The following is a 27897-nucleotide window of genomic DNA, read 5'->3' as shown; positions in this document are numbered from 1 at the left end:
TACTGAATAGAGCTGAAGTTTCTTTAGTATGGCAGAATAAGACATATGTTGGAGACCCATGATCCTCTTGGTGAGGTACTTTTGTGGTCTCTCCAGCTGTTGCAAATGCTGGGTGAGGTACATACCAAATGGGGCATTGTACTCAATCATGGGTCTGATGAGGGAGGAATATAGGGGTACAATGACATCCTTGGATCTGAATGTGAATCCCCCCTTCATGATGAGGTGTGCAAGGTAGAATGTTTTTCTAACCACTTTGGCAACGTGGGTGTCAAATGAGAGGTCGCTGTCGACGTGGGTCCCTAGGTCTCTGATTACTTTTTCCATACTCAGTGGGTTGCTGTCTATGTGATAATTTGTGGGTACTTTGTTTTTCCCAAAGGGGATGACTATACATTTTTTGGCATTTAGTTTAAGGCCGTGACTCCGGCACCAGTTGTCCGTTTCTGTGAGGCCTTTTTGTAGGATGTGTGTGTCTGCTGGTGTATCGACTATGGCGCCTAGTTTGCAGTCATCTGCGAACTTTGTCAGCCACAGCCCTCCCATGTTTGCTTTAACATCTGAGAAATAAATGCCAAACAAGAGGGGTCCCAGGACAGATCCCTGTGGGACACCACTTGTGACTGGCTTTGAGTCTGACATTGCTCCAGCGATTTTAACTTTATGGGTTCTGTCCTTTAGCCAGTTTGCAACCCATCTAGTGACATAAGGGTTTACTTTTAAGCTGTTGAGCTTATCTATGATGCCTGAGTGGGGTATTGTGTCGAAGGCCTTAGCCAAGTCCAGGTATGCTGTATGGACTGCTTTGCCCTCATCAATGGCTCTAGTGACTGTTTCGAAAAAGTCATCCAGGTTTAAAAGGCAGGATCTGCCCTTTACAAAGCCGAACTGGGTGGGGTCAAGTGTCTGTAGGTCCCCTATGTCTCTGTTTATGAGTTCCATAATGATTCTTTCCATAGCTTTGCAGACCAGACTGGTTAAGCTTATGGGGTGGTAGTTTCCAGGGTCTGTAGAGGCACACCCCCCTTGTGGAGTGGGACCACTGTTGCTGTACGCCAGTGTTCAGGTACATATCCTGAAGTAAGGCTAAGGTTAAATAGCATTTTTATGTGTGGGTTTAGCTCCTCTTGGAGTTCACGTAACACGGGATACTGTCAGGTCCCATTGATGCTGTGTTTTTTGCTTTGTTTAGGGCGGTTCTCACTTGGACATCTGAGATGACAGGGAGATTACATTCAGCTGGGATAAGTATTTCTTCTTTTGGGGGTGAAGGAGGGGAGAAATTTGCACTGAACCTGTCAGCCAGAATGTTGGCAATATCTGTGGGTTCAGTGTATTTTTTGTTATTGTGAACCAACTCTGAGCATATCTGAGGGTTTCCGCCCAGGTTTCTAACATAGCTGAAGAAGGCTTTGTGGTTATCTTGAGTGTCCTTAGCGATTTTTCTCTCAAAGTTGGCCTTGGATGTTTTTATGAGAGAACGTAGTTTTCTGCTAATGTTGATCAGAGATATCTTCCCTTCATGGGATTTTGCTCTGACGTGCAGTGGCTTCCTTCTTTTGTTATACAGTTTGTTTATGGCTGAGGTCCACCAGACAGGACGCTTACCTTTGGTGGAGAGGGACTTGGATTTGTTTGGGATTGCATGATCCATGCATTCTTGGAGATGTCCATAGAAAGCACTTGTGAAGGATTCGGCATTGTGGGACGTGGTATCCACTGGCACAGTGGGCTTAAAGGATACCATCTCAGTCTTAAGAAGAGTGAAGTCTGCTTTTGAGAAGTTTTTCACTGTGGTCTTTTCTGCTGGGGGTGGAGGTGGAATATGTGTCCAGGGTGATTAGTTTGTGGTCAGATCTCACTAGTGAGGGGTATACTTCCGGTGTGGAGCATTTTGTCCCCATGTTTGTGATGATCAGGTCTAGTATATTATCTCCCCTAGTGGGAAAGGTGACTAGTTGTTCCAGTGCATTTATGAATTCCAGGAACCTTTGGGCTAGGGTATTAGGGCTAGAATAATGTACCCAGTCTATGTTTGGGTAGTTGAAGTCTCCCAGTATGATGGTATTTTGTGATACATTCATATCCTCCAATGTCTTCAGGAAGGCTTAGTGGGGTTCTTGAGATTGGGAGGGTGGTCTGTAACATGCTACCAGTTGTATAGCAGTTTTGCCTATGGTTAGTTGCGCCTGTATGGTCTCTGATGCTTCATGTGTTGCTACTAACCTGGAGGTGTGGGTGTCCTTGATGAATATGGACACTCCCCCTCCCTTTGTGGTTCGGCCCGGGTTTTGGGGCCGAAAAGCATGATACGAGGTATAGCCTGGTAGCACTGGTGTGCTCTCAGGAGTCTTGAACCAGGTTTCAGTTACTGCACAGGCGTCGATGTTCTCCATGCTGAGGAGTGCATCAAGTGCCTGCATCTTGAGATTTAGACTTCTGGCGTGGAGCAGCATTACCCTTAGAAAACAAAAATGGAAAAAAACTAAGGAGGTGGGTTTGTTTTTTGAGCCTTGCCTAAAAAAGGCACTATGGGGGTGGCAAGAGCCTTAGCCAATATCCGGAAGCCCAGTGGTGACAGGTGTAAGCCATCCCTTGCGAAGCAGCGTGGCTTGTCCAACATGTCATCCCAGGCAGACAGACATTGGATCCCCTTAGAATGACACCAGTACTTGAGCCAATTGTTAAAGCTGATCATCTTGTCTTTGTATTGTGGTATCATTCTTTGTGAGGGCAAGATGCTGCTCAGGGTCAGGGTCATACCAGCCTGGGCTACATAATCGGAGAGCTCCACTATGTCTCTTTTCATGTAGTCCAGGGAGGTACGTCTCAGGTAATTCACACCAGCATGGACAATGACGGAGTCATATTTGTACTTGCTTTGGAGTGACTTGAGTGCGTGTGTTACGTGGCTGATCCTAGCTCCTGATAGACAGCTCACAGTCACCTTCTCCTTGTTCAGCGGGACATCAGTGTGTCTGACTATAGAGTCACCTATTACTAGTGTATCAGGCAAGGTGTTTGGCCTTAAGGGCTGCGATTGGTTGACACACTGATTTATTGAAGTATGTGTTGCATGTGTTTTGTTTTGAGGTGGTGGATTTTTGGATGTCTGCTTTGGGAGCCTCTGTTGTTTTGGTAAGTTTTTTATTAGAGCCTCCGAGTATGTCTTTGTGCTTTTATGTGTTTGGTTTGCAGTTGTGGTAGGGACTGGGATTGTTGTATGTGTGTGGTTGCCATCTCCTCCTTTCTGGTCATGCCAGCCCTGAGTTGAGAGAGTTCAGCCTCCAGTTTGGCTATATAGTTGCATCTCTCACATGTATTTGTGTTTGTTGGGAGGAGGAGAGGGTTGTCTGTGTACATGAGACAATTGTAGCATTGTCTCAAGATACCCAGATTGACCAGCTGAATTGGAGACGACGCCAGTAATCTACCACTCGACATTCTCGAACAGTATAAGGGAGTGCTGTACCTTTAAGGGAAGTGGATATTCACAGGGGTGGTAAGTAGATGTAGTGCTTTACTTAGTACGAGAGTGCTTATTTAGTAGAGAAGTATTGAGAACAAGTGCTAGGCTTATAATATAGTCAGTAGTCTAGTTATACTAAGAGTAGAGCTTCTTTAAGGGAAAATTTGAAGAGCAGACTTGGCGGAGCCAGAAAGTTAAACCGGCGCTGCGCTGCGCTATGCGCACAACCACGCAAACGCAGATTTTAACAAATGAACTACAAAACAGCTAGATAAAATACGCCCTTCTAAAGACTTTCCCTGTTCTTTAAAAGACAAGTCACAGTCCTCAGCCAAGAGAACAGCCCGCAGATTGCAGATGCGCAATATTAGACACAGAGAGAAAGAGACACACACATGCGCGCGCACACAAAATGCATTGTATTTATAACTTGGTCTGCCAACAGCTTGTACAAATTGTTGTATGCCTTAAAATTAACATTAAGCTTAACTGTACATCATTTAAAAATACTGACGAACCTTTTGCTTTACAAACTGTCTGCCACCCCAGTTTTACCCCTGCTCTTTAAATTTTTAAACCACTAGCACTATTTTGCCTAAAAAGTGTGGCAATACAGTTAAGTTACATAATGTGTAGGGGATTACCACATCAACCCCCTGCACTACAAACCAGTGGACAAATCTGTTAAATGGGTTGGAATGTGGCATCCTTCTTACATTCTATAACATCAGTAGATTACCATACTTTCATACACGGATTATGCAACCATTTACTAAGGAACTGAAAATATGAAATAAAAATGTCTGTGCACCAAATGGCAATAATTATACATGTTCATTCTCTTCCACTCCAAGTTGTACAAGTCAGGCTGTATGATTTAAACATTTCTAGATTACCATAATTTTAATGACTTCCGTGAAAAAAGTTAAATGACGGACTTTTACTGAAAAATAGAAAACATTACTATCACTATATAAAGTGGCACTAGCAGTTATGTACATCGATATGCAAGTACCAGTTGATCACTGCCATTTAGTACACAAATCATTTTTAAACTTAACACTTTTTCTGGGACTATATAAAAAAAGTGTAAACAATGGTAGGCATGCATTCACTGCCAGAAAGCCAGAGACTGGGAGGGTTGCTACCATGGATCCAAGACTTTACCCTTGTAAACTGTTGTCACCTTGTAACACATTAAGGGAGCACACTGTTACTTGGGTTGCATATTATGAGAAGCAAATGAAACAGAAGTTACAGTCAAGTCTAAAACTGGAAAATTATCAGAAGCACATCATAACTTTGCCTGTGAGGTCCAGCTCGTGGCCAAAAAAGGGTCGTTGCCCAACTGTATTTACCTGGTTAAAAATGTAAAAGAAACTAGTAAATTCATACTGACATTTGTTGTGCACCTTACTGGGAACACGGATCCTGAAGAATGAAAAATAAAAACAAAGCTACTTACTGTTAAGCTAGGATTACTTTTCCTTCCATTTAAGCTAGAGCAGGCAAATAGGATGGATCAGCATTGTAAGACCTTTCTTGGTGACTTCTTGCACAATTTTGTCACCGTTTTCTAGCTACATCTTGCCAATATACTGTATACTTCTGCTTGTCCACCTTTGTCTGGTATCATCATACAAAGACTAATCCCCAAGAGCTCAGAAGAAACTTGTAAACAGACTGGCCTTACTAAGTCAAAAAACACACACGGGTGACTAGCTATTACGTTGCCATAGCTGAGCTCTGGCACAGATTGAGACATCCAATAGAAGAAAATCCAAAAGGTCACCCTCCTACCTCTTAGAGCAACAAGTCTGCACAAAGGCACAAATGAGGGGGAGACAAAGGGCCAAAAATAGGGACATTTTTTAAATATTGCTCTTACAAAATTAGAACGTTGATAGAGTAACATGTTTTGCATAAACAGAAATGTTTTGATAGGTATGAAGTCTGAAACTGAAATGTCATTGTTTTCTGACTTCAGTCCTCAATGATTTGCCCGAAAACAGTTATACAAACCAAAAACATGAGGCAAAAATCTGTACAGTCACGCTCAATCGCAGTGGAAGCTTGTTTATTTTTCTCTACTGCATGTAGGTTTTTACCCTTCCAGTATATTTATGTTTGTTACTTCTCCATAGTCTTTTCATTGCTCATTACTTCATTTCCTTTAACGTGTATAGTTCATTAGCAGTATGACGCTATCAGTTGCGTTAATACAACAGACTTGAGGGCAAAGCTACACAAATCTGAGAACACATTCTCAGATTTGTGTTTTATTGTGATCAACCACTTTGTATACCTTGCCTCCTAATGTTCAGTCACGTTCACTAGTTTCTGTTTAATTGGCCTCCACTGAAAACTTCTACTGAAAATTCCTGGTAAACAAATATTTTTGTCAGGTTACAGTACTAAACAGTAAGACAATTGATTATCTGTAAACTTTGTTTTGTATGGTGTTAAAACCTCTTATACTCTGATGCTAGCTAGAAGAAAAAGTTTGCATACGGATTACAAAAAATAAACCGCTGGCATGCATTGCAGCTGTTTACAAATGACTCAGTACAACTTTAAATGGTTTACAATACTATTTAATAAAAGTTTAAATGTGGACTGCTAAAAAGATGCACCTCTTATTCTGTCTGTTTGTAATGAACTTAAAAAGTTATTACATATACAGATTTTAATGGACTTTCTCAGTCAAGTACAGTATGGTAATTCACAACCTGTCAGTACTCATACATTAAAAACAATAATTTTAATTCTAATGTTGAATCTCATAAAAAGAAAGCAGACACTGTTCCCAACAAAGCGCTTCAACCACTAATCACGCACTTGAGTTCGGGAGCGTATAAACAAAAACGTTAGGCGTAATAACCGGCATCGTAGCTCTCGAGGATTACTGACAACTGAATTGCTTGACGGTATAAAAGCATATTTCTTTAAACCTATCCAGAGTGTAGAAGATCAGACAATTCACAGTCCGGTTTTCTTTTCAGTACTGATTCCACCTACCTGTACCAAGTTAAGGCAATGGCGATTATAAAACAGCAATATCATGGACTACTTGCTCTCTGCAAGGTTTGAGCTAATAATCCCGCCTCTCTCTACTTACATTGGACATTATTGGCATTCTTAGAATCTTTTGAAGAGCGCTCGGGAAATTCCTTACTATTGTTGGCTGAGTTTAGTGTCAATCAAAACATGACGGTCCCTCCCTTTGACGTTAGTGTGAGTAGCGGCACGGTGGCCAGAGCTGGTTAAGCCTTGTAAGTCCCAAAAGCTAGTTTGGTTTTTATATTGATTTTTTAAACAGCAAAAGAGACCTGTCAAGATGGACATGAAACGAAGGATCCATTTGGAGCTGAGGAATCGGACGCCGTCTGATGTAAGCATGCTCCGTTACTTGGTTTTGTAGTTATTGTGAGGTGCGAATGGGCACGACTTGGCGCTGCTGCTGCATTCGGTGCGTGCCCTTGGCTTGACTACCTGTGCACCACATTTGGGGGCCAGGAGGTGCACGCGCACACTTCTGGATCTGAATGGACCAGCGCAGAATTTCTGTATTTACAAATACAAACCCTGCCTACAACCCGATTTCTGTTGAGGTGTTAGTTGCTTTGGTTGTAGAGGGCTGTAGTGCTTGTAGAATTATGAAATGGGAGAGACTGACTAGGGAGCCATATTTGTAACTTTGTAGTCCGCGTGAACGCGCCCATTCTCTCGCGCAGCCTGGTGGATGGTGTTTGCCGTTTTCAACTTTTAAACGTCTAGTGTAATTTGTGCTGTTGCCGGATTAATAAAAATGTTTAAAAAGACTGTTTTCAGTTGCTTGTTTTATACGTTGTTTTGCTTTTAATTATAAATATTCCAAGTAGTTGGAGTTTGTCTAGCAAAAGAGCACTCTACCACTTCGGCGCCTGTTAAACGCGAAGATATCTTGAGTGGTAGCTGTAGAACGGTTTCACGGGAAGGGAATTACGTTTATACACGACTACTTACAAGATTCTTTAGTTCGGTTTCATATTATCTTAATTTTATAGCTTTTTATTCAGGGTACAGGTTTGAACAGTCAGAAGAAGCCCCCTCCCCTGAAAGTTTTTGTGTCTTGATTACTGGAGAGCTGAACTTTCAGTGTCACATTAATGTTGAACGGATAGTAAAATTTCAAACCCTGCTACTGAACAGAAAATGTTAGAATCCATAGTTTGTAAAACTTGTTTTCTGTTTTGGGGGAATAACGCAGTGGAATTGGTTCGACTTTTTACAGTTTTTTTAGAGGAGCTGTATTGATTATTTTGTACCACCGTAGGCGACACTTTCCTTTACCTGGTCGCTGCTACGATCTGCCCGATTGTACGTCGATGGGCATGGTATTACCTTCAGTACCTACTCTTCGGGGATGTCTTATAAGCGTTTGACAGCGGCAGGCTTCATCACAAGACGACCCATTGCCCCAACAACACGGGTCTTGTTCGCAGCACCTGAAACGCGTCGGGTTGGGCTGCAAGTAGGACAAGCCGCCATTTTCTAGCAGCGACAGTGCAGAGAGCAAGTGGCAATCGATTAATGGTCCCCAGCATGACACCCCGGTTTCCTTTGGGATGGGTGGATTTGGGGTTCATTTTAGAACTAAACGATTAATTTAACGCAGTATGTGTATATTTATAGTTGTACTTTTTGCGTATGTACCTACATTCATAACCTTTTATTCTAATTATGGGGGTTATGTTTAAATTTATTTCCCAATTAACTGTTAACAAGAGTTACGTTTTAGCCTGGTTTGATTGATGTGCGACTCCGAGACTGCCATTTTGTCACACTTACGTTGTTTGTAAAGGTGTCTATGAAAGTTTATATAAACATTGTGCCCTTAAAGACTGTTTTTAATTTGTACGGATATTTTTTTTTGGGGGGGGGGGCGGATTTCAGACTCCAACACACTCTCATGGGAATCAAGTGGGAGAAACGTTGTTTACAGTAGAATGTTGTCAGTCGCAATTCTGAAGTGACGTTCTAAATGGAATGTCTTTCCCCGATTCCTGTGGTGGTATTCTTGCATTTGTGGAAACTGTGCGTCGACTACTGTTACCTTGTTGCCTTTAATTTTAAGGTTTAATTGTAAATGCTGGTGTATTGTCAAATAATTGATCGGGTGTGTTTAACTTGCTTACGCAGCTCTTTGTCTTCAAAATTAAGACCAGCCTCTCTAAGGAGATCCGTTGTGTTGCTCCCACCCTGAATTTAGAGTTCAGAAAATGTTTCACGACGTGACTTTACAAGTTTTTGACTGTTACCTTTTTTTAAGTCCCGGTTCCCATGTGGGTTGCAAAAGAGGTAATTAAGTGTGGCATTCTTAACATTCATTAATGTTTTCATTTTTAGCAGTCGTACCTGTTTAACGAATGGTTTCGCGTGCTGCATTTGTTGGAACTGTCGTTTTTTGGTCAGTCCTGTAGTAGTACCCTTTTATGACTGTTTATGCTGTGCCCATGTGGCAGTCGAGACTAAAATGCGTAGTACTGTTTTACAAATTAGTTTTGTTGGGTGTTGGATGGGATGTAGATAACCTGATCGTTTCATTAACTGCAAGTCGTTTAATTCGTGTTTCCCTCCCTGTGCAGTGCAATACTCGGAGCACCTCTAGCTGCTACATTTTGATAAACGTAAATCACTACGTTATCGTTATTTGAACTCTACATTTAGACTTATATGTTCTCAAAGATTCGCAGTACTGATGTGTACCAATTGTTAGGGACATCGGGTGCTATATGTCATCATATTCTGTACGCCATTGGGCGGGTATCTGTCTTATTTTTCTGGTGATGGCCAGTGTGAGGCATTACTGCTCAAGGCAGAGCTTGTATCTAGAAGTCTAGTTTTTGGGTTAATTAGGAAGTTAGTGACCAGTAATTCGGGGGACGTGCGTTTCTGTCCCACACTTGGTATGTGGTTATTGATTGCAGAAGTTCATAGTCTTCCGCACATTGAGTGCTCTTTTATAAAGAGTAATGCAATTCGTGATGCAGGTGAATGATACTAATGTTGCGTTTAATACCATAACTTTCCCTTTTTACTACTCTGTTAAGTATCATCCAACGTTCTTTTATATTCTAGTTTTTGGAAAAAAAAATAAATTGTCTAAAAAATGACAACTATTTGCACGGAAATCGACTTTACCAAACTTCCGGCATGGCTCAGACTTGGTACCATTTCGTTTGCAATCTTTTTTGATGTAAATTATACAACTTAATCTCCCGGCTTCTCAGAAGGTTCAAAATTTGTAGGATTTGCGAAACGTGCAGAATTGATTTACATAAGCAGTGACCCCGTCTTTCCCATTAAAACTTTTCCTGTGGCAGAGCTGCATTAGATTTGGCAAATGGTTTTGACACCGTTTCCCATACTTGAATTGTAAACGAGCTTAAGAGCACAAATGTAGATGGACCCTTGTGTTACAGGATGGATAGCAAACTGACAGAATCGAGTTGGTTAAAGTAGCTGGAACCACTTGGCAAAAGGATGACAACTGGTGTTCTCTGGGCTTAGTCCTGCTTGTGGGCGATATCCACTTCTTCAGACCATCGTATCTTTAATTCGGGCATATGGCTGACTAAATTTACCAGTGACTGCAACCTGAGTGTTTAGCATTCCATGCAGTGTTTTTACAGCAAGGGCTAAGCCATGCAAATAGGACTATGAAAATGGAGATGGTAGTTTGCAGTGCAGACAACATCCTGCTGCAGACTGATGTGGTCATCAAGCGAGACATTCCTCCGCCTTTAACCACCACATAGCAACAGTAATGGGGAAATCCTAGTTATCCCTGTGTACCATACCCTGATCAGACTACAGGCTCTCTAAATTTGGTGATGCTATACCATCCTTTTAAAACTGCTATTCTTAGAATAAACTTTCTTTCAGATCTTACTTCCAGTGCTCTCTTGCTTTACAGCAGTCTCCCTTCCCTGTGTCTACCCAGAAAGTACGTTTTCTGGACTTGTCCAGCAGTATGAGATTCTTCCTCTCCCAAGTTCTCTTACAATCTACAGTTCTTTAGAGATGCATCTTTCTTGCTTTGTTTTCTCCTTGTCTGTAGAAATGTTTAATCTCACACTTTTTTATTCTTTGCTTGTCTTGCAACTTGTGCTACTTTTCTGAAATAAATACAGATTATTTTGTCAGGTCCATGTTTTTGTTCATAGTGATGGGTATTCTTCTCAGCGAACTTCCTTGAATTTATAAGATTATAGGGTGCTGTTTATGCACAGTTGTAAAGGCTGTATCCGTTTTTTTTTTCTGCTTTGTCACTGGGGGTCATGTGTATAGACATGTACATGTCTAAGGGTTTTATGGCCAGTCCGGTTAAACGTACAATGAAAATTTAATTAACTGAAAAACAAAGCAACTGACTCATCCTTAATCTTTAGCAAAGGAAATGCCTGATGAAACCAGGAATAGTATCAACAAACAAACCATAAATCAAAAAGGTGCTAAAAAGAACTAAAACAGGGCCAACACCAAGTAGAAGAAACACTCGGGATTTTAGTTTTTTTTTTCTTTAATTAAATCTGGGTGTTTCTTTTACTTGTCTATTAGTCCTGTTCATCCTTTTAAGCACCTTTTTTGTTTTATGATTTCTGAATACTGCATTTTTCTTTCGCTTTCAGCTCTCTGCCATGAAGAGCCTTCATTGATAAATATAGTGATGTTGCACCTGTCACACTTTTCATTGAGAAAAGGTGAGAAAGTGAAAAGTTGTGCCGTTTTAAAAACAAATGGAGGCGCTAATGTTGTGATGTGTGCAGTTGATTGATTTGTGTTTATTTCAAAAGGATACATTTCAGCTTTGGGCAGTACGTAATGGGGGTGAGGGGATAACTTCTTTTGAAAAGTGTGTTTTATGATGGCTTTGCTACAGTCTTGGGAGTGGTGTAATTGACACGTTACCCATTCTTTGTCATTGTCTCATTGTGCAGTGAACCCCCCCCCCAGTTTTTAGTAAAACCTGTATATTTTGTAATACAGTTTGTAGCTTTTGGATTTCATAGATGGGGTGTTTGTATATTGGTTGCCAGGAGGAGACTTTAGTTTCTTCTGATTCCAAGTACAATATTGTGTATATTAGAAAATGAATGAATAATTTTAAGAGTTCTGATATTTATGCATTTTCATGTAATATTATTTAACATTTCTCATAAGTATTGCTTGTGCATGTTGATTTAAGATAGCTGAGGTAGCACAGCACAATAGTGCTTTATCACACTGGATCTGTAAAGTTTTTCAAAACTCTTGTTTAAAAGTAGAAAACAGTGTGTGTGGGTACTGGCAAATTCGTGTTGGACATTTGGAAGTTAATTTTTAAAGCAGATGAGAAACGTGAGCTCTAAAGAAACCTAGCACTGTACTGTTATTTTTGAGAAGCGGTATCTTATAGAAAACAGTTACTGTTTATTTAGCACAGTCAGGTGTTGCATTCTGTTTGTCTATGCACACACACACATTTTGTATATATATATATATATATATATATATATATATATATATATATATATATATATATATTTTTTTTTTTTTTTTTGTGAATGTTGAATCAGGTTCCATTTATTTTGGTGAACCCACTGCATGGTGTTAATAGGGGAGTGAAACCTTCCTATGCTCTGAATTTGATTTTATTTATTTTTTATTAATTTTCAAATGTTTCATTACTGGTTAAGTTCTATTCCTTCCCACAGTATGCTTGAGGAGGGCCGTTGGTTCCCTTTCTGGAGAACTTTTACACAAATGATGGTATGTCTGTGTGGAGTGCTTTTAACTGTATGTTTTATTGTACAACTTTGTCCTCTCACACCCCATGTTGGGCCTTTTATAATTTCACAACGTCAGATGGCATGAGAAGGGGCAAGGGCTATCAATCATGGCCATCTACTGGAGTTCAGAAGATTTTATTTTCCTAATTCCTTTTGCATAATAGTTAGTGGTGGTCCTGCAGTGTTGTCCTTTTTGAGTACATCAGTCTTCACTCAGCTTCTGTTCTCAAGTTGACTTGTTGCTTTATTGCTGTAAGAGCTAAGTTTGCATATTTTGAGAGGTGAGGATTTGTTCTCTGCCTTTTTTGCTGCTGCATTGGCTGGTCTCCATACCACTGGCAATCACAGCAGTCAGAAGTCCACTCTGGCCAGACTGTAGTTGAGGCTCCATACGACTGCACTTTTTAGGGAGGGTACAAGGCTTTGGTTATTTTCTTTCCTGGATGTTAGATTTAAGAGACTGAGTGGGCAGTCTGCAATGGAAGGGCATGGCAGAGTTTCTGTGCAAGCTGGAACTCCATCTTTAGTTCTTTTTTTTTTTTCCCTCCAGAACTTTGAATTATTAAAGAATTTTGTTCAGTGTGTTTGCTATGTATTGATTTGAGTAGTTGGAGATCTCAGATATGTGAGGTACAAGCCTTGTATGGTATTGCAGTATATCTAGGAATATCTGTAGTGCTTGCTGTATTACATTATTTGCAAAAGTGCCTTGTCATGCCCCCTTGTATTGGTGCCTCTATAATTTGTAACAGGTTATGCTTACAACTCCACCCAAAGCCTTAGTTACTTTTGTGCATCGGCACTTAGGATCACTTCTAGTTTTGCCAGATAACTAAATATTATTGAATCTTTACCTTTGTAGTTGTGTATAAAATGTTTACAGCTTGGAGTTGTCTTTCCGGACAATATCGAGCTCATGTCAGCCAAAAACTCTTGAGCCAATGTCCTACCCAGAATGCTCTGCTCCCTGTTACCTCAGATCGAGTTTGCAAGTTGATAGATAAAGGTAGATGCTATCTCTGGTCATAGCAAACCTACCAGAAAAGGAGTACGTAAGATCAACCAAGAACCTCCGGATGGGGGACTGAGGGCAGGAAGTAATGAATGAACGAAGATACACACAGATGGAACGTTATGGTAACACACCACTTATTTGATGTTCATCTTCGTTCATTCCTTACTGATGGGACAGAATCCCCAGCTACTTGTATCCCTGGGTAGCCCTCATTGAAGGACATTCCTGAGCACCATGAAACCAAAGAAAGCTCTACCTCTGGAGGCAAAGTCCAATTTGTAATGAAAAATAAAGGTATGGGGCTTTGCCCAAGTTGCAGCTGAGCAAATGTCATTGAGGAAAGCCTTGCCATAGATCTTGTAGAAGGTGAGTTTGTTTTTGTTGTAGATAAGTGATACATTTCTCAACATGAAGCCAGTGTAACTTTTGATAACAGGATGACCCCGTCTAGGTCTAAAAAAAAAGCCAGAAACAGTTGATCTGATTTACGGGTAGATTTTTTTCCTGTCCAGATAAAAAACGTAATTGCCTGTGAACATCCAAGGAGTGCAGGCAATACTCTCCCTTGTTAGAATGGTTAGGAAAGAACACTGGGAGATCAATAGACTGGTTGATTGCTCTGACAATACTTTTGGTAAAAAAAAAAAAGGTAGAGTTGGTTCTGTGATACCCTGTCCTTATGGAAGATAAAATAGGGAGGTTTGATGCATAAGGCATGCAGTTCTGATGTGATTGCAATCAGAAACTAAGTTTTCCAAGAGAGATATCTTGCATCACAAGAAGACGCAGGTTCAAAGGGTGGAGCTGTTAAAGCTTGCAGAACCAAAGCCAAATCTAAAGGTTGTACGGGTTCTCTGAAAGGGTTGGATACGTCCTTTCAAGAAAGTATGTTTGTGTGACATAAGTGAAGAATCTTGAAAACCAGTATGAAAATTTGAGATGACAACCAAAATTATAGTAGAGGCAGACACCTCAGAGTGGAAAAGATGTGACAAGTAATTAAATACCACAGAGACAAAGGCTGACAAGGGGTCTGTTTGCTTATTTGTTGACCGTAGAACCTCTTCCATTTAGATTAGTTTGGTGGATGATTTATGAGATGCAGTAGAAATATTGCGCACAGCGGATAAAAGGGTTTCATGCCTTGTAATCGTGGAAAGTGGATAGACCAAGCTGTCAGTTTCAGGGTTGTTAGATTTGGGGTAAATCGGACCCTGCAGATGGGAGATCAACATTTGAGATGGATTGAGCATCCACTGTTGATCTAGCAGGTGAGGTCAGAGGAAGGGTAACGACTTGTCGAGGCCAATATGGAGCAATGAGGATCACTTTGCTCTTCAACTGTCGTGCTTTCTTTAGAAGTCTGGAGATGGGGGGAAGAGGAGGATAGGCATGGACAAGACCCGAGGGCCAGGCGTGGACTAGAGCGCCCCTTGGTGACTGTCCCCAGGGGGTGATCAGGGCAGAGTAGTTGTTGCACTTGTAGTTGGTTGGGGAGGTAAATAGGTCGCAGCAAGGCTGGCCCCAGTGGTGGAAGATTTTTGCCGCTATCAGAGGATTGAGGGAGCACTTGTGAGGCTGTAGAATGCACCTGCTTAATTTGTCCGCTATCAAGTTGGAGCTCCTGGGAATGTGCATTGCAATCAAAGTTGTGAGCTATCGCCCATTGCCATATTCTTAAGGCCTCTTGGCATAATTGGTAAGATCTGGTGCCCCCTTGTTTGTTGCTGTACCAGACCACTGACAGTCTGTCTGGATCGCGATAGTCCCTGACTGATGGCATGAAATGCTTGCAACGCTAGAAGCACCGCCCTCTGTTCCAGGACATTGATATGCAAAAGGGCCTTTGTCTCCAACCAGGAGCCTTGGACTAAGTTTCCCTGACATAGCCTCCCACCCCATCAGGGAGGCGTCTGTGGTCACCGTGGCTGTCAGTTGATGGGGGGATGAAAGGGCGAGACCATTGTTGGGGGTTTCGAGGCATCCACCAGTATAAATCTTGCTTGCATCTCTGAGTCACTTATTTGAAAAGACAAAGGATGTTGTAGAGGGTACCACTGAGTGAGTAGTAGACATTGAAGTCTCATGTGGAATCTGGGTGGGGGAACAATGGTAATCGAATTTGCCATTGACCCCAATAGCTGAAGGTTCAGATTGAACTGGAGATTTGTGGTAACAGACCAGCGGTTGAACTTGTCTTATTCTCTGAAGTCGGTGTTCTGGAAGAGATGCTGTGCCGTTTCTCATGTCCAACAGTACTCCTAAGAATTCCAAAGACTGAGTTGGGGTGGCGTTGGATTTCTCCCAGTTTATAGTGATTCCCAGGCTTCGAGCTGTTAAGAAAATATACTGCAGAGCTTCTTCCAGTAGATGCTTGGTGAGGACTGTAAGGAGCCAGTCATTTAGATATGGAGATGCCTGGAATCCTTTAAGTTGCAAGTGAGCGATAATCACTGCCATGCATTTTGTGAACACTCTGGGGGCTGTAGAGAGACACTGAAGGGCAGGGCTTGAAACTGGTAGTGATTGGCTTCTATACAGAAGCGGAGGTATCTTCTTGAGCGTTTGTCCATTTTTATATGGTAATACGCATCATTAGCTACAGATCGCATCCAATAGGTTCATAGGTTCGTACTAGGCTATCTGCCCTAGGGCATTTGTAAGCCTAGCCAGAGTGTGTGTGGCTTTCACCACCTCTTAGGATGAGAATACTTCGCCCATTTAGGGTTTAGTTTACTGTGCCTCTGTCTAGTAGTGACACAGAGATGACCCCTGGGGTAAACCTACGATCTCCCATCCACTCGTCAAGACTTCTCTTGAATAGAGTTAGTGAGGGGCTCTGCTTCGTCGTCTTTCAGAAGAGGAAGGGTAGATTGAACCGTGACCATCTGGAATTTCTGTTTTTACAAATTTGTTTAGTGTACTGAGATCCAGAATTGGTCTCCAGTCCTGTCTTTTTTGGCACTAAAAAGAACCTTGAGTAAAATCCGGATCCTATCTGGTCTGGCGGGACTGTCTGGATGACTTTTTTTTTTTTTTTTTTTAAAGCAGCTTTTTGATTTTAGTGTGCTCCTATTTCCATTTGACTGGGTGAGATGTCGGGTAACGCTCTTGATGCGACTGGGCAAAGAAGGAAGGGGATGTGATAGGCTCTGGATATAATCCGTTGTACCCAAGAGTCGGTTATGTTTTGCCGGGCAGCAGGGTACAAGGAGAAGCTATCCCCGACTGTTCACAGAGGTGAGCAGTCGGAGAACACATCAGGAGCGTTGATGGGGTTGGCCAGGGAGACTCTCTGGAACCCTAGTTTCACGGACTTCTTCTGCCCCAAAGGGAGAGTCTTCTATTGGAGTTTCCCCCTCTGCCTCAAGGGGAAAACTCGCATGTGCATCCCGGAAAGAACCCTGTGATTTCTTGTGCCAAATCTTTCCACTACTCTGATTTCTGGAATAGAATCGCTGAGGGGTGGAGTGTCTTTGACGCCAACGGCAGACAAGGTCTTACCATCTTGTTCGCACCGTGCCAGCATATCCTTGACGTTAGGGCCAAACAAAGAAGCGGCATCTATAGGAGCATTCATGAAGGAAGCCTTAAAGGAGTCCACAAAGGTGCTTCCAAGCATATTGTCTGGCGACTATACCAGTGCCTGCTGCTCTAGCCGCCTCTTCCGTTGCGTGAGAAATGAGACGAATGGAAGAGTTGGAAACTGATTCTCTTAAGGTGGCTGTCTGAGAAGCCACATTATCACAGACTTCGTCAGAAACTGCTCCTGCCTAGGTTTCAGAGAGCTGGTTGATAAAATCTCGCTGTAGCCTGGTAAAATGTGCCAAATAATTCAGAGACCTTAAAGTGAAGGTCGAAGCAAACACACGCTTGCTTCCCTAATCTATCAATCGCCCATGACTCCTTGTTGGGCGGGTGGACATTTTGGCTCTTTTCTGCCAAATCCTTCATAGTCACAGCTGCCACCACCATAGCATCTACTGGGAGACCATGTGACCAGTAGGGGGTGCTTGGCGGGGGGGGGGCGATATTTTATCTGGCCTCTTGGGTGTCACTTCTATGGTATCAGGAGCCTTCCGTGCATACTATATGATGAGCTGGAAAAGCTCATCGGCAGGCGGGGTGACCCAGGAGGTAGGGGGCCGGTCACGAAAAGCCGGCAGGAATACAGGTTCCTCAGAGGAAGGATTAGAGGGCTTCCAGTCACCCTCTGTCTAAGTATCTCGGATGTCACCAAAGGACACCTCATCGGAGGGTGATCGTGGGGACCTTTCCCCGTCAAAATCCGTATCTTCAGTCATTGACTTCTCTGTGGAGTCCTTGTGTTTCCTCTTGGACCATTTCTAGCTCTTTTGTAGTTCCCTGTTTAAAATCCGCCTCTGGGCGTTTTTTTCTGGCTATACTGCTCAGACAAGCTCCTCGTGGTCCTGCAGAGTGGTCCTAGCTACAGAGAACTCAGAAAAGCGACTACTTCCTGGATTTAAGCATCTTTGCTTTTTTTTCACTTGGAATCCCTTCTGTAGCTTGCCCTGAACAAGCTTAAACTGTTTTTTTAGCTGTTTGCTGCATTATTTTAAAATCTGCACTTAAAAGTTACTTTTTAGTCGAATTTGATCAAAAGTTTGTTTGTTTAATTTAACTGTTGAGGCTGCCCACTAAAGTGTGCTAGCCTGTGTAACTGATTTATCACTGTTTCTGCATTTTCTCAAAAAAACAAAAAAATAATCCTTGTTTTCCCGCCTCTGCTCGACTAGTTTAGACCAGTTTACAGGCATTGCTGTGGTGTAGTTCCTGTGTTGTCCATTACCTTACTTGGATAGAAGGAAGTTTCTTTGCTCACCAGTGGGAGTGGGGAGCCTTGAGCAGCCTACCTGTCCCTGTAGGAAGTGACCTCAGCACAAGAGCTGTAGTAATTGGTTGTTTTGGACCATTTCTAGCTATTTTATAGTTCCCTGTATTGTGCGCATAGCGCAGCGCCGGTTAAACCTCTGGCTTCGCCAAGTCTGCTCTTCAAATTTTCCCTTAAGGAAGCTCTACTCTTAGTATAATCAGACTACTCACTATATTATAAGCCCAGCACTTGTTCTCAATACTTCTCTACTAAGTAAGCACTCTCGTACTAAGTAAAGCACTACATCTACCTACCACCCCTGTGAATATCCACTTCCCTTAAAGGCACAGCACTCCCTTATACTGTTCTAGCATGTCGAGTGGTAGATTACTGGCGTCCTCTCCAGTTCAGCTGGTCAATCTGGGTATCTTGAGACAATGCTACAATTGTCTCATGTACACAGACAACCCTCTCCTCCTCCCAACAAACACAAATACATGTGAGAGATGCAACTATATAGCCACACTGGAGGCTGAACTCTCTCAACTCAGGGCTGGCATGACCAGACAGGAGGAGATGGTAACCACACACACAACAATCCCAGTCCCACGTAGACCTACCACAACTGCAAACCAAACACATGAAAACACAAAGACATACTCAGAGGCTCTAATAAAAAACTTGCCAAAACAACAGAGGCTCCCAAAGCAGACATCCAAAAATCCACCACCTCAAAACAAAACACATGCAACACATACTTCAACAAATCGGTGTGTCAACCGATCACAGCCCTTAAGGCCAAACACCATGCCTGATACTATAGGTGACTCTATAGTCAGACACACTGATGTCCCGCTGACCAGGCTGAACAAGGAGAGGGTGACTGTGAGCTGTCTATCGGGAGCTAGGATCCGCCACATAACACACGCACTCAAGTCACTCCAAAGCAAGTACAAATATGACTCTGTCATTGTCCATGCTGGCGTGAATGACCTGAGACGTACCTCCCTGGACTACATGAAGAGAGACATAGAGGAGCTCTCCGATTATGTAGCCCAGGCTGGTATGACCCTGAGCAGCATCTTGCCCTCACCAAGAATGATGCCACAATACAAAGACAAGATGATCAGCTTTAATAATTAGCTCAAGTACTGGTGTCATTCTAAGGGGATCCAATGTCTGTCTGCCTGGGATGACATGTTGGACAAGCCATGCTGCTTCGCAAGGGATGGCTTACACCTGTCACCCCTGGGCTTCCGGATATTGGCTAAGGCTCTTGCCACCCCCATAGTGCCTTTTTTAGGCAAGGCTCAAAAGACAAACCCACCTCCTTAGAAAACAAAAATGGAAAAAAAAAAAACTAAGGGTAATGCTGCTCAACGCCAGAAGTCTAAATCTCAAGAGGTAGGCACTCTATGCACTCCTCAGCATGGAGAACATCGATGTCTGTGCAGTAACTGAAACCTGGTTCAAGGCTCCTGAGAGCACCCCAGCACTACCAGGCTATACCTCGTATCATGCTTTTCGGCCCCAAAACCCGGGCCGAACCACAAAGGGAGGGGGAGTGTCCATATTCATCAAGGACACCCACACCTCCAGGTTAGTAGCAACACATGAAGCATCAAGAGACCATACAGGTGCAACTAACCATAGGCAAAACTGCTATACAACTGGGAGCATGTTACAGACCACCCTCCCAATCTCAGGAACCCCACTCAGCCTTCCTGAAGACATTGGAGGATATGAATGTATCACAAAATACCATCATACTGGGAGACTTCCAACTACCCAAACATAGATTGGGTACATTATTCTAGCCCTAATACCCTAGCTCAAAGGTTCCTGGAATTCATAAATTCAAACGCACTGGAGCAACTAGTCACCTCTCCCACTAGGGGAGATAATATACTAGACCTGATCATCACAAACATGGGGACAAAATGCTCCACACCGGAGGTATACTCCTCACTAGTGAGATCTGACCACAAACTAATCACCCTGGATATACATATCCCACCTCCACCCCCAGCACAAAAGACCACAGTGAAAAACTTCTCAAAAGCAGACTTCACTCTTCTTAAGACTGAGATGGTATCCTTTAAGCCCACTGAGCCAGTGGATACCACATCCCACAATGCCGAATCCTTCACAAATGCTTTCTATGGACATCTCCAAGAATGCATGGATCATGCAATCCCAAATAAATCCAAGTCCCTCTCCACCAAAGGCAAGCGTCCTGTCTGGTGGACCTCCGCCATTAACAAATTGTATAACAAAAGAAGGAAGCTACTGCACGTCGGAGCAAAATCCCATAAAGGGAAGACATCTCTGACCAACATTAGCAGAAAACTACGTTCTCTCATAAAAATATCCAAGGCCAACTTTGAGACAAAAATTGCCAAGGACACTAAAGATAACCACAAATCCTTCTTCAGCTATGTTAGAAACCTGGGCGGAAACCCTCAGATATGCTCAGAAGTTAGTTCACAACAAAAAATACACTGAACCCACAGATATTGCCAACATTCTGGCTGACAGGTTCAGTGCAAATTTCTCCCCTCCCTCACCCCCAAAAGAAGAAATACTTATCCCAGCTGAATGTAATCTCCCTGTCATCTCAGATGTCCAAGTGAGAACCGCCCTAAACAAAGCTAAAAACACAGCATCAGTGGGACCTGACGGTATCCCGGGTTGCGTGCTACGTGAACTCCAAGAGGAGCTAAACCCGCACATAAAAATGCTATTTAACCTTAGCCTTACTACAGGATATGTACCTGAACACTGGCGTACAGCAACAGTGGTCCCACTCCACAAAGGGGGTACCTCTACAGACCCTGGGAACTACCGCCCCATAAGCTTAACCAGCCTGGTCTGCAAAGCTATAGAAAGAATCATTATGGAACTCATAAACAGAGAAATAGGGGACCTACAAACACTTGACCCCACCCAGTTCGGCTTTGTAAAGGGCAGATCCTGCCTTTTGAACCTGATTGACTTTTCCGAAACAGTCACTAGAGCCATTGATGAGGGCAAAGCAGTCCATACAGCCTACCTGAACTTGGCTAAGGCCTTCGACACAGTACCCCACTCAGGCATCATAGATAAGCTCAACAGCTTAAACGTAAACCCTTATGTCACTAGATGGGTTGCAAACTGGCTAAAGGACAGAACCCATAAAGTTAAAATCGCTGGAGCAATGTCAGACTCAAAGCCAGTCACAAGTGGTGTCCCACAGGGATCTGTCCTGGGACCCCTCTTGTTCGGCATTTATTTCTTGGATGTTAAAGCAAACCTGGGAGGGTTGTGGCTGACAAAGCTTGCAGATGACTGCAAACTAGGCGCCATAGTCTATACACCAGCGGACGCATACATCCTACAAAAAGGCCTCACAGATGCGGACAACTGGTGCCGGAGTCACGGCCTTAAACTAAATGCCAAAAAATGTATAGACATCCCCTTTGGGGAAAAACAAAGTACCCACAAATTATCACATAGACAACAACCCACTGAGTACGGAAAAAGTAATCTGAGACCTAGGGACCCAAGTCGACAGCGACCTCTCATTTGACACCCACGTTGCCAAAGTGGTTAGAAAAACATTCTACCTTGCACACCTCATCATGAAGGGATTCGCATCTAGATCCAAGGATGTCATTGTACTCCTATACTCCTCCCTCATCAGACCCATGATTGAGTACAATGCCCCATTTGGTATGTACCTCACCCGGCATTTGCAACAGCTGGAGAGACCACAAAGGTACCTCACCAAGAGGATCAAGGGTCTCCATATGTCTTATTCTGCCAGACTACAGAAACTTCAGCTCTATTCAGTAGCATGCCGCCTGCTCAGAGGTGATCTCTGCCTGACGTACAAGGCCATGTCCAATCAGGATCTGATGGACATGCTCCACCTCAAAAAATCCAAATCCATCAGGACCACGAGAGCTAAAGACCTAAACCTCGGCACAAGTATGAATAGGGCATGCTGGAGGGATAGATTCATAACCCAGAGGCTTTCCATGCTTTGGAACAAGATCCCAGTTCATATTAGGCAGAGCCCCTCACTGACTCTCTTCAAGAGAAATCTTGATGAGTTGGATGGGAGATCGTAAGTTTACCCCAGGGGTCACATCTGTGTCACTGCTAGATAGGGGCACAGTAAACTAATTCTATTATATAAGGGGACCTTCATTGTGTCACTACTAGACAGAGGCACAGTATTCTAAATTTATTCTGTACATTTTTGTACCGTTTCATGGGGTGGCAAAAGCCACATCGCTATGGCTAGGCTTACAAATGCCCCAGGGCAGATAGCCTAGTATGAAACTATGAAATGATGCTTTGCGGGGTGTTTCCTCAGTGGGAGGTTTTGAGGAAATCTGCAGGGGGGGGGGAGTCTCCTGAGGAGGAGAGACGAGGCTCTTGTGCCCGGTGTTTGTATTTGAAGCTTGTGGCACAGTGGGGGGAGATGACTTTGACAAATGAGCTTTGCCAGCAGAGGCAAGCGCCCTTTCCATGGCCTGGAAGGCTGGCCCACCCAGGAAGGGATGGGAGCCCGGAACAGAGCATGGCAACCTTGGAAACCGGGGTTACACCCTGCCCTGACGAGCCCACCTCCACAGACCAGGAGTCTCAAGGACCGTGAACCGTAAGAGAGGGCATCCCCGGAAGGTGCCATAGAAAAATGGCGTGGAGTCAGGAATGTCTTCCCCAACGGTAGAGCCACTGGAAAGGGGTAACTTTTTTATGGCTGCAATCCTTGCACTGCTTGAAGCCAACAGAACTTTTCTTATCCAACAACTCTTGTGGAGAAGCACAGTAGCAAAAAGAATAATAAATGCTACCCAAGAAAAGGGTACAAAGAGAAAAGGAAGGATTACCAACGATGGTAATAGAGTTACCACAAGGTAAAAAAAAAAGGTAATTCGGGAAAGACTAAAGGAAGAGAGTCTAAAGTGTACGATAGGATAGAAAAATATTAGAATAACCTTAAGAATTTGGAGTAACAATATATAAACTGAAAAAATTAGACAGCTGTGAGAGTGGCTTGACACTGCTGTTTTGGCAAACAAGATCTGAGGTGATGGAGCAGAGCATTCTGGGTAGGACTTGGCTCGAGAGTTTTTGGCTGGTGAGAGCTTGATGTTGTCCGGCACGGTTCCGAAGACGGAACCGATAACCTATCCGTAAGGAATGAATGAAGATTAATGAAATCTTTGATCTGATGTTAAAGGAGAACCACACCCACAGACTCAGAAAATGTTTATTTCATCGTGGTTTGGTGTTTCCTACATTTTAACACCACCCTGGGACTGTTTACAGGTTTTTTAATTTTTTTTATATGTAATTCCAAAGTCTGACCACATGGGGTCTGGCATTTTGAAGTAATGCTGATTGTTTAATCTGCTGGTAGGTATCCCACAATGCAATGCTTGTAAAAAAAAACACGCAGGTCTTCTAAAGCTCCTGTCACTGCATTCATAGGTTCATAGGTTCATACTAGGCTATCTGCCCTAGGGCATTTATAAGCCTAGCCAGAGTGTGTTTGGCTTTCGCCACCCATTTTAAATTAATTCTGCTATGCCCTTTTTCGAGGTTAGTATACTGTGCCTCTGTCTAACAGTGACACAGAAGTGATACCCGGGGTAAACCTACGATCTCCCATCCACTCAAGATTCCTCTTGAAGAGAGAGTCAATGAGGGACTCTGCCTAACCTGGACTGGGATTTTATTCCAGAGTGAAGGGAGCCTTTGGGTTATGAATCTGTCCCTCCAGCATGTCCTATTTATTTCAGTGCTGAGGTTCAAGTCTCTCGAGCGCGTAGCTCGATGGGATTTGGATTTTCTGAGGTGCAGCATGTCCATAAATTCCGGGTTGGACATGGCTTTGTACGTCAGGCACAGATCGCCTGATGATCCATCTAGACTCTTGGGCTTACAGTCCCATTTCTCACATCACCACCCCTAGCGTTCACGGACAACTCCTCAACGACCCCAAAACCAAATCCGTGTGCATCACCCGTGGCTAGAACATGTTTGGACAAAGCATCAACAACAGACCCAATCCTTGCATACACTGGCGTCTTTGTCAGTTTTAAGTAGCATTTCGTGCCATTCATTGACTACTTAAAGCACAAACCATGCAAATGCCACAGAACAGACTTTCATGGTGCTTCTTACTGCTGCTTCTTTTTAGAATGGCTAAGCTGCATTTGTGAAGCCTGAATTGTACTACTTTGACTCGTCTCCCTTCACACCTGACTTCCCTAGCTTTCAAAGTGCTATGGGTAATTTGAGCTGTTATCTGCTGTGATTAACAGCTCACAGCAGGAGACTTGACTCGTGTACTGTTTCTTGTTCTAGCCTTTACTTTCTGTATGTGTCGAAGGCCCAGGGAGCTGTGACATCACAGCATGGGATCGTTTTTTAAGAAGGTCGTGGTGATGTCACTTTGGGGAGGGAATTGGCCAGAAAATTACCTGTGTTCGGTGGCCTTGATATCGATGAATTGGAGACTGCAGCAAGCTTTTCCAGGGTGGGGATAAAAGTTTTTTGAAAGTGAAACCACCACAGTACAGTAAGGTACTGTTGTGAGAAACAGTTGATTTAAAATATTTTAAACGCTGTATTATTTGCTCATAGCAGGGACAGTAAATAGGGAGAAAAGGGACAGAGAAGTTGAGCATTTAATAATAGAATCCCACTGTTATTTAATGCCACTACAAGAAAAGTCTATATAGTTAATAGTAATTCATTGCAGTAGCTGAGATGTTGCTTTATGTCTTTGATTTTAAATACATCTTGTCTTTGGTTTTTGATTTTTTTTTTTTTTTTTTTTTTTTTAATACTGTACCTAGCTTCTTAAGAGGCACAGTCCAAAACATTAGTAAAATCCATTTTGCTCGGTGCATCTGTTTGAAAAGGAGGCTTAGTGTTTGGTTTTGTGCTGAAACATTAGTAGTTATTGCCCTGCTAATCAGAATAGGATAACTTTATGCATGTAGTTTCCATTTTCACATTGTGTTTTCTAACGAGATCTCAGTTTGCATGTTCTGTGCAGTAATTCTCCATGGTGGCAGGTGTCTTTCCAAATCTGATGTGCACTTCTTTTTCAGTGATTTTTATCTTTAAGTGCCAGCAAGTATTTTTTTTTCACATTTGTGTTCAGTAACCCGGAAATTGAGAAGTCGCTGATTTTGCCTTTTCTAGCATAGGTGTTCTGCAAGAGTGACACAGTGGCTTGTTACAGATTTCTGCCATGCAGCTGTTTGACCTGGAGTTCGATCCTGACTTAATCACTGTCCATATGGAGATGGTGTGTGTGCACGCATATCTATGTAGTCTGCTTTCTTTGCACATTGCGAAAATGTGCAGGCTGACTAACCACTGTAAATTATCCTTTATATATTGTATTTACCCTGGTCTTTGGGGTCTGGGGCATGGCTTACGTGGTCAACAAATTGTTAAATTTTATAAATCTTAAGAGCTGCATGTTTTCCATCCTGCTTCTGTCTGCGTGTACTTTAATCCTGGATTCCAGTGGAGCAGTATTTCTGTGACTTCTGTCTTGATCCTTCCTTGGTTATGTTATCTACATCCATGGCTTTCTGTTTTCTTATCCATTGTTATTGCCCATTCTTAGTTTTTACATTTACTTTATTTGATTTGAATTACAGTACTTGAGTTAATGTTTTTAATTGTTTACTAGTAACTTTAAATGAATTGTCATGGTACAGGCAGAGGAAATAGCCATCCTTGCACATATTACTTTATACAGTCATGTATGAATCCAAATAGATTCTTTACCAAAGCTCCAATTTCAATAATATTATAATGCCTGCATCCAGAGAATACAATCTTGAAGCCTGATCACTGCAGCTGTATTAGTCTTGTATAAAGTGGTGCCAGGCTTTCAGTTTTAACCAGTCTCTACCAATTAAATAACATTATCATGTTTGTGTCATTCTTCTCGAAGCTGGGAGCTAACATGTAGTAAATACACTATCGTCCAGTATATTCTTATGTTTAGGCACTTGTAAGAGCAGTATGCATTCTTTTAATAATTTAATCTACATGCTCAAATACTTGGAGTAGCATTGATACTTAACTTAAAGTTCACTAGTAATCCAGCTTTCACCTTCTAAAGCCATATTTTCTGCATACTAGTCTCATATGTTTGGTAGTTTATAGTTCAAAAAGTTGCAGTGTCCTATCTGAAACTACTTTGCAAGAATCTTGTTTTCCTTTCTCATTAAAATTTCTTCCCTGACAATCCATACAGCTTAGTTACAGGATTTTAAACTTGAATATCTGCATAATCTGATTTATTTAAATATTTAATTCTTTGACACTGTGGAAGGCACATCTTCCAGCCATCATGTAAAAGCCTCTGTCGAGTATCAGGTAATCTAGCAGCTAGCTAAGACAGCTTTTCTGATGAGATTCCACACCCTAGTTGCCTCTGTGGTTCCGTGTAAGCTGTGTATCAAAGTCCGTTTTTCCAAAACTTCTCTTCTCTCTAGAACCTGCTGCCTTTGTTACTTATAGACTTTACCAAGCTTAATTTTTTTTCTGCTGTGAGATGACTAGCTCTAGGAAAGTAAACTGGGGAAATTTATGACCTCAGGACATCGTGGCAACAACTACAAATAAATGTGCATCCATTTCAATTTAAATTGTAAAGATTTCCTTTTTTATAAATTTTACCCATAATACCTCCCCAAAGATGGTGTCGTTTTTGGATGGAGCAGACCACCTTATTCACAATGGAATGTCTAGCTCCTTTGGTACAGTTCTTGTCTCATTAGGTGTGTAATACTCTGTAGGAGTATTATATAGGACCAAAGCAACTGCTGTTAGCAGCATTATCAATTGGTTCACTCACTTGTGCAGTAAACTTATATTGATGTTTTTTTTTCCCCCTCTCTCCATGCGCTTTGGACTCCTGAACAGGAGGTTTCTGCTATGATTCCCTGTCCTACCCCTGGTTCCCACCCACCTCTCCTGTGTTAGATTTGCACTTCACAAGCTCCACTTCTCACACACTTAGCCTGTCACGTCACTACATCCCTTCCTTCCACCACCCAGCTACAGCTGTCTTGTTACCCTCCACCTGACCTGTCACCTCATTTGACTTGCCATTTTCCTACTTTGTTTTAGTTCTGTATTCAAGAAGTAGAACATCATATCTTTTCTGTGTACGTTATCACAACCGTATTAATTCTCTGTAATTGCAACCTCTGTTCTATCTTACTTTTACTACTTGCTCCTATATAATTTTCAAATCTTTTTATCCAAATATAGTTCCACTTTATCCTGCTGTTATCCTAGCATATTTCATTACTCTTACTCCTCTTGTACTCCTGACTTGTATAATCTCTTACTACTGCAAACTTCCAACAGCTTAAAATAAACCATAGGCATTTATGATGATATATCTCCACCTGTGCACAAGTACCAATGGCGCTGTTACTTTTTCGCTCTTGCTGTTGTACACAGTGCTAACTCCCATCTTTTCTATGGCTATGGCTGCTCACCAGTCTTAATCAGTGTGGTGATATTCATCTGAACACTCCCCGGCCTATTGCATCATTGATAATCTTCTTCCCCAATCACAGTGCAGGCACACCTATAAGTAATGATCAGTGCTTCTCATTCCCACCACTCCAGGAACCTTCAGGCTTCTATGGGTAGTGTTGCCTAAGATAAAACCATCCAACTTCTAAAGCTCTGGGTTTCTTTCTCAGTTCCCTCCTCAATGCTGACC

General features: G+C 42.5%; 1 protein-coding gene across 3 annotated transcripts in view; it reads left to right on the top strand.

The window, feature by feature from the left end:
• The first annotated feature begins 6653 nt into the window (after window positions 1-6653).
• ANP32A (acidic nuclear phosphoprotein 32 family member A) overlaps window positions 6654-27897 on the top strand; it is a 689281-nt gene continuing 668037 nt past the window's right edge. For 2 of the 3 annotated variants that reach the window (XM_044077675.1, XM_044077674.1), the window contains exon 1: window positions 6654-6860. In XM_044077675.1, the coding sequence (XP_043933610.1) occupies window positions 6807-6860 (54 nt within the window). In that variant the 5' untranslated portion in view covers window positions 6654-6806. Of the gene's footprint in view, window positions 6861-8678; window positions 8810-27897 lie in introns of those variants that run through there. The other variant, XM_044077676.1, reaches the window with a different exon arrangement.

Source organism: Protopterus annectens, chromosome 7.part0, assembly GCF_019279795.1.
Source record: "Protopterus annectens isolate FY-2018-M chromosome 7.part0, PAN1.0, whole genome shotgun sequence".
Taxonomy (NCBI): domain Eukaryota; kingdom Metazoa; phylum Chordata; order Ceratodontiformes; family Protopteridae; genus Protopterus; species Protopterus annectens.
The sequence above is the reverse complement of the archived record's forward strand: the minus strand, read 5'-3'. Positions and strand labels throughout refer to the sequence as shown.